Here is a 6,976-nt window from a genome sequence, read left to right as displayed (position 1 = left end):
AAGGACTTATATGCATGCATATGAGAATAACTAATGGACACAAGACACTGTGGGGTGGGGGAAGCCGGGGGAATGTCACGGGGGTGGAAAAAAAGGAAACATGTGTAATACTCTTTGTAATACTTTAAGAATTAAAAAAAATTCTTTACAGGTGAGCCCTAGCCAGTTTGGCTCAGTGGATAGAGCATTGGCCTGTGGATTGAAGGGTCCTGGGTTCGATTCTGGTCAAGGGCACATGCCTGGGTTGCGGGCTTGATCTGCAGTAGGGGGTTGGCAGGAGGCGGTCAATCAGTGATTTTCTCTCATCATTGATGTTTCTATCTCTCTCTCTCTCTCCCTTCCTCTCTGAAAGCAATAAAAAAATATTTAAAAAAAAAGAAAATAATTTTATGGTTGGGGGGTCACCACAACATGAGGAACTGTATTAAAGGGTCGCGGCATTAGGAAGGTTGAGAACCACTGCAAGCGTGATATACTCGTTAGCATGTTACTGTAAAGTTGTAGGCTGGGATTTGAATCCAGGCCTTCTGCCTGTAGACCCTGTGCTTTTATGTGGTGAGAGCCAGGGCTGAACAGGATGCATGTACGTCTTATGACCCACAGCTCTTTCCAGTAAGACAAACCAATGCAACTCCTGATACTCTGGCCAGGCAAGTTGTCACAAGCACTAGGCTTTGCCACTTGGTTCTGGGCAAGACTTCTAACCTCACTGAATTTCAGTTTCCTCACTTTTAATTCTTAATGGCAATTCTATTCTCTCTGAATACCTCAGAGGGTTGGGAGGACCAAACAAGGGAAAGACTTTGTAAACCGTAAAGTACTTTGGACATGCAAGATGAAGCGTTCTCTTCTGAAATACAAGGCACCGTGTTTAATGGCACTGTTAGAATCATGGGCCTCTCACTTACTGTGCTGTAACTAAGAGACCAACGTGGAATTGACATGAGATTCTGAAAATCAGTTCAGCTCAGGCCCTTACGATGGGAAACCACCTTACAAATTCTGGGAGAACTAGATGATGACCTTGACTAAATGACAAGGATAGGCAGACGGGGAAGGCAGAATGACCATCAAGCCCTCTGACGCACACCAAGCCCATGTCTGCAGCTTTAGAAACTGGTCCTCACCGACAGTGACCCCAACACTGCTACACTTCCAAGTGTCTTTGTGCTGGTAGAGAAACGATATTCGTACCTCTACTCATCCCTCTAAGTAAGGCTCAAAATAGTTTCTCTATTAGTAGTGATGACACCCAAATTTACTATATCCATTCTATTCTAAAAATATTTAAGGATATAAGCAAAACGGAGCCAAGACACTCACCATCAGGTATCTGAATGGAGCCTTCTGGGCCCCACTCACTCCAGAATCCGTGGTCTGGCTTGCAGCGAACCTGGACAAGGTATTTTTTTCCTGGATATAAGCTGAGAACCTTAAACTGAGTTTGCTGCCCAGCGAAATGAACCTAAGGAGGAGCAAGGAAAACAGAAGTCACTCTGACTTATGTTCTGAAGAAACAGACTTTTCCCTTAGAGAAGAAACTATTGGAGGAGTGAGGCCAGGCGATCAGACTTAGTAGATACCTTGCTCTCACCATTCTACCCTCTCAGCCCATCCCTTTTCACTCTGAAACATTGTTCACACAAAAATTAACAGGTTTTCTACCTCTCCATTTGGAACTCTATTTCAGAAAGACAAATATTCCGCACCCTCCTCACTGCCTTCAAAATTCTACTTTACAGAAGGTGACCAGTTAATAACATCATAAAATAGTTATTTTGTGAACCCCAATGAAGTAATTGATTCAAGGATCATTCAAGTAAAGCCACTAGAGAACTGGGATGTATGTTGACGCAATAGTGCACAAATTAAATGTGACTTTACAATTCAGGCACCAGGTTGACCCCTAAACCAGGGGTCAGTTTTAACATCATGTATGAGGTCAACCAGATGGTTTGTGTCCTCTGACATGATGTGATAGGAAGTAATATAATGTCACCTCTGAAGTCCTCTTGCGCCAAACTGTCCAACCCAAATCTAATCAATTCTTTAGATCTAATGTCTGGTTACAGGAAATATAGGGGCAGAGAAATTAGCAACATGACCTCACAAAGAATTAATCAGATTAATGCAAAAGAGAGATCATTCTACGGGACTGAGCACACTGAGACTGAAGGCACATAACTAATGACCAGTCACGTGCATTGTCCTGGATGGATGCTGGTCTGGACAAACTAGCTGTTAAAGACATTTTTTTGAAGCAATTGGGGGAACTAAAATACGGACAGGCTACTTGAATTATGTAAAAATTTTAGTTAATTTTCGATGTCTGATTTTATTTGGGCTATGTTTAAAAATGTTTCCTTTCTAAAAGAGACAATCTAAAGCAATGGTTGCCAACCATTCAAACCTCACGGACCACCAGTGGTCTGTGGACCACTGGTTGCCAACCACTGACCCAAAGTACTTAAAGTGGAATATCAGAATGCCTATAATTTATTGTATTACTTATTATTTTTAAAACATTTATTTGAGAGACAGAGAGAGAAAGAACATTGATTTTGTTGTTCTACTTATTTGTGCATTCATTGGCTGCTTCTTGTATGTGTTCTACCTAGGGATTGAACCCACAACTTTGGCATATCAGGACAACACGCCAACCAAAAAAGCTACCCGGCCAGGGCCTCTGTATTATTTCTTTACATTAAAATAATTTGAAGTGAATAAAAATGCCACTGCTCATTGACTGCTTACACTGAGATTTTTTCCTCCCACTTAGTGCCACTGAAGTACTCTCATAGGTGTCTAGATCTATGATATCCTGAAGGAGGTGGTTTGGAAACCTGGTGGAAGAGATTGTTCAGCGCAAAGAAGGGATTAGCCTTGGGAGAGCTGTGAAGATGCACCTCATCAACCCCAAGGGAGGGGAGAAGGCCCTTCGACATCAGCATCAGGAGGGCAACATGATGCCCAGTAGTTAGGAGGAAAGACCTGTTCCCCGTAGCAAGGGTTTAATCTTTGTCAAAGGACATGGTTCCCTCCAAATGCTCGTGGTTGACTCACCTCCCACTCATTTGCTTTTTCAGGCTTTAATCGAATTTCGTATTGTAGTGTGAGCCAGCCGGATCTTACGTCGACCTGGGTGGGTGGAAACCATTTTATCCACAGGTACGGTTTTTGGTCTTCTGGTTGTTTTACTTCCAAAATCAGGTTTATTGGAGGGTCTGGTTCAACTGAAAATAGGAAAGAAATCCCATATTTAGTAAAAGGGGTATTTGAACACAAAACTATATGACTTCCTGTTTCACTCCACCCTGCTGATGAGACATCTTGTATTTGATGTCAGGTGCTGGTCAGCAGAGTTGGGATCAGGCTGAAGCAAGGGAAATATGTAGGATGAAAAGTTTCAGGAGGAACAAATGGCCAACAAGCACAGGAAAGACCCATAGTGTCATCAGTCATTTGGGAAACGCAAATCAAAATCACAACTAGATACCATTTCATCCCCACTTAGGATGGTTGAAATTCAAGAAATGAAAAATAACAAATGAGAGTGTTGGAGACATTCCCTCATACATTGCTGGTGGGAATGTAAAATGGTGCAATGCTGTGGAAAAAGTCTGGAACTTACTCAAAAGGTTAAATATTAAGTCACGTCACCCATCAATTTCATGTCCTAGCTAACATACTAAAAGAAATGAAGGCAGGTGTTCAAACAAAAACTCATCCATGAATGTTCATAGCAGCTCTATTCACAATAGCCAATAGGTGAAAACAACCCAATTGTCCATCAACTGATGAATGGCTAAACAATATCCATAGAATGAAACATTATTCAGCCATAAAGAGGAAGGCAGTATGTATTGATACAGGCAATAACATGGGTGAATCTTGAAAACATTACACTACGTGAAAGAAGCCAGACACAAAGGCCACCTACGATATGACTCCATATATACATATATATAACATATGCAGAATAGGCAAATCTGTAGAGAAAGAATGCAGATTAGTGGGGCTGGAGTAAGGGGGGAAATCTGGAGTAACTACTTAATGGGTATTTGGAGTCATGAAAGTATTCTGGAACTAGATATGGTGATGGTTGCATAACATTGAGAATGAACTCATACCAAGCACTAAATTGCATACTTTAAAATGGTTAAAATGGTGAATTTTATGTTATGTGTATTTTACTATGTTAAAAAAAATTAAGGAGGCACTTACTCTCATATTCCTTCAAGTACAAGTCTGTGAGTGCCTCATTGAGAGTGAGATGCCTAGAACCCTGGCTTGCCTTATCCTAGTCTCAGTCTTGCTAGTCAGTAATACTTTCTCACTTCATTTATTACCTCCTCAGCCCACTCTCCACACCAGGTGGCATAAGAGTGAATGTAGCTATAGTGTACTTGACATTATAACCTGTAATTACCTACAAAAGGAAGGTTAGGAAATTTGCCACTAATCCTAATGCTTCTATGTTACCAAGTAAATACCTACGAAAGATTATTTTATATGCACTCACTAAACAAACATCAGTTATTCAATAGAAGTTTTAAGTTAAACACAATTCTGAGAAATGCCTGTGATCAAAAAAATGTTGTGCAGAAGTCCATGTACAATGTCCAGGGTGATTCTTTAAAGCAGTTTCTCACCCTCAGCACCATTTGTACTTTGGATCAGGTAATTCTTTGTTGTGGGGGCCAACCTGAGCATTGTGGGACGCTTAGCAGCATCTCTGGTCTCTGCCTATTAGATGTCAGTAATACCCTTGTCTCCCCTCCCTGGGCTATGATAATAAAAAAAAAATGGCCCTAACCAGTTTGGCTCAGTGGATAGAGCATCAGCCTGCGGACTGAAAGGTCCCAGGTTTGATTCTGGTCAAGGGCATGTACCTTGGTTGCGGGCACATCCCCAGTGGGGGGTGTGCAGGAGGCAGCTGATCGATGTTTCTCTCTCATCAGTGTTTCTAACTCTCTATCCCTCTCCCTTCCTCTCTGTAAAAAATCAGTAAAATATATTAAAAAAAAAAGTGTTTCCTGCCATTGCCAAATATCTGTGGGAGGCAAAATAGACCCCAGTTGAGAATCACTGCTTTCAAGTGATATAGCAGTTACTCATTTTAGAACCTTTCTTGCTTTCACTGTTTTGCTCTCAAATACTAGTTGAATCTTTGAGGGCAACACAATTCAAGAAAGAACCATAAAGAAGAAATTATTTGGCATTTAGCATCTTAAAGACTTCATATCTCAAGTAAATTTATATGACTGAAATTTATTGTATTCTGACTTGTCAGTGGGTTACCTTGTGGATTTTCCTAAACTAAGATTCAATTCACTTTCTACCTCCATGCTCATTGCAATGATTTTCTGGGGGCAGAAAACATTCAAATGTGAGCCAGTTGGTGTTATTAGCCACTGAAAACATGACAATGCAATGACATGCACGTGCGTATTTGAGATTCCCAGCCTAATTTCCCTTGTTGGGTGGCGTTAGATAAGTCTTAGGTAATCTTGAATCTAATACTTCTCCCTAGATTATTATCAAAGATGAGGGCTGACCCCAGTCCTGGCTAACCCATGTCTTGTCCTAAGATTCCCTCTGTCATCCCTGCTAAACCACAGAGGCCACTACAGTGATGCCTTCTTGCCCTGCAGCTTAATGTGGATCATGCAAAGCAAGAAACAGCTCTTGGGTTGATTTTGTTTTGCTTTGCTAATGGGGTCCGCAAACCTGGTACGTGTGGTTGTGGCCTTCAGCCTGCTGTTCAAGCAACATGCTTTACTCCTCAAATTCTTTATTTGTAAAAGAAGAGTTCCACTTGCTAAGAAGTATGTTTACGTTGAGAATTCAATTTGGGCAAAGCAGTTGGAGCTGGTCCTGTGGGTGTAGAAGCAGATGAACTCCAAGAGCTGCTACTCTGGTGAGCAGCTCTGTCCTCCAGGGGGAGAGAGAACTGAAGTCCCAGCTTGCCTCGGGGGAAGGGGACACTGATTGCAGGAGGAGGGCTGGAGGGAAGGATTGATAAGAGAAGCACAAATAGAACACTCCTGTTGGGTGCAAGGGGATGGGAAGAAAGGTCAAAGGGAAGAAGAGAAACACAAGGACCCCAAACACTGTCACGAATGATTCCATAAAAATTCTTAGTTGACGAAAATAGTGTGAATTTTCTCATCTTTCTGGTGATTCATCCTTAAGCCAGGAAGACTCAAATGAAGTTTGACTCTTGGTAGATCTGTGATGGAGTAAGAAATTCCTCACCCATCCCCTTACCTATGTAAGTCACATCCACATAATGCGGATCTGAGGTGTTGCTTCCCATCTGGTTCGTGGCGTTTACTGTGATGATGTACACTGTCCAAATGGAGGTGTGCTTCTTGTCAAAGTAACAGGAGTTGGGGCCACTGGTTTTGTAGTCTGGACATTCATAGGTGAACGGATTTCTGTAACATATTATACACCAGGAGTGAGTAAGAAAGTAGTAAAAAGAGCCTAGTTTTTTTTCTTAATAGGTGAATACCACTGGATTTTGGGGATCAGTGCTGAAGAACGGCACCCCCAAGCTTTGAGCCCTGGGAGAGAGACAGGAGAGAGAATGCTGGGGAAGGGGGTGGAAGTGTCACTTCAGAGCTTGCTGACTCTGCTTATCATCAACCCTTCCTTTCTATGGTATCTGGTGGGCTTTGTGACAATATATGCTGGAACTTTCAACAGCCAAGGCACCACCATGCCCGAGGTTCCGCCCCTGGGTCATCTCAGGAAACAGGGACCTTCCCCTGCACCTAACACTCAGGGGGCATGCACATGCAGCATTCGTTGCACATGCAGATTGAATTACATTTCATTTAAAAAAGGTGCCAGAGAATAAAAGCTGACGCCAGCCTATTTCAGATTGCACCAGTCAGCAACAGTGATGTGGCTGTGAAGAAAGATATTTCAGGCCCAAGAGGCTCATCGGTCTGTTCTCCTGAGCCTTGGG

At 42.2% G+C, this 6,976-nt stretch overlaps 1 protein-coding gene across 1 annotated transcript in view; it reads right to left on the bottom strand.

Moving 5' to 3' along the window:
• Positions 1–6,407, bottom strand: part of PRLR (prolactin receptor) — a 20,256-nt gene extending 13,849 nt beyond the window's left edge. The window contains exons 1-3 of the mRNA XM_014544886.1: positions 6,271–6,407; positions 3,064–3,233; positions 1,324–1,465 (exon numbers count right to left, since the gene is read on the bottom strand). Coding sequence (XP_014400372.1) covers positions 1,324–1,465; positions 3,064–3,233; positions 6,271–6,319 — 361 coding nt within the window. The 5' untranslated portion in view covers positions 6,320–6,407. The remainder of the gene's footprint in view (positions 1–1,323; positions 1,466–3,063; positions 3,234–6,270) is intronic.
• Between the last annotated feature and the right edge of the window lie 569 nt (positions 6,408–6,976).

Source organism: Myotis brandtii, unplaced genomic scaffold (genome assembly GCF_000412655.1).
Source record: "Myotis brandtii unplaced genomic scaffold, ASM41265v1 scaffold384, whole genome shotgun sequence".
NCBI classification, from domain to species: Eukaryota; Metazoa; Chordata; class Mammalia; order Chiroptera; family Vespertilionidae; genus Myotis; species Myotis brandtii.
Note: the sequence above shows the minus strand (reverse complement) of the source record. Positions and strands in the feature narration are given on the sequence as shown.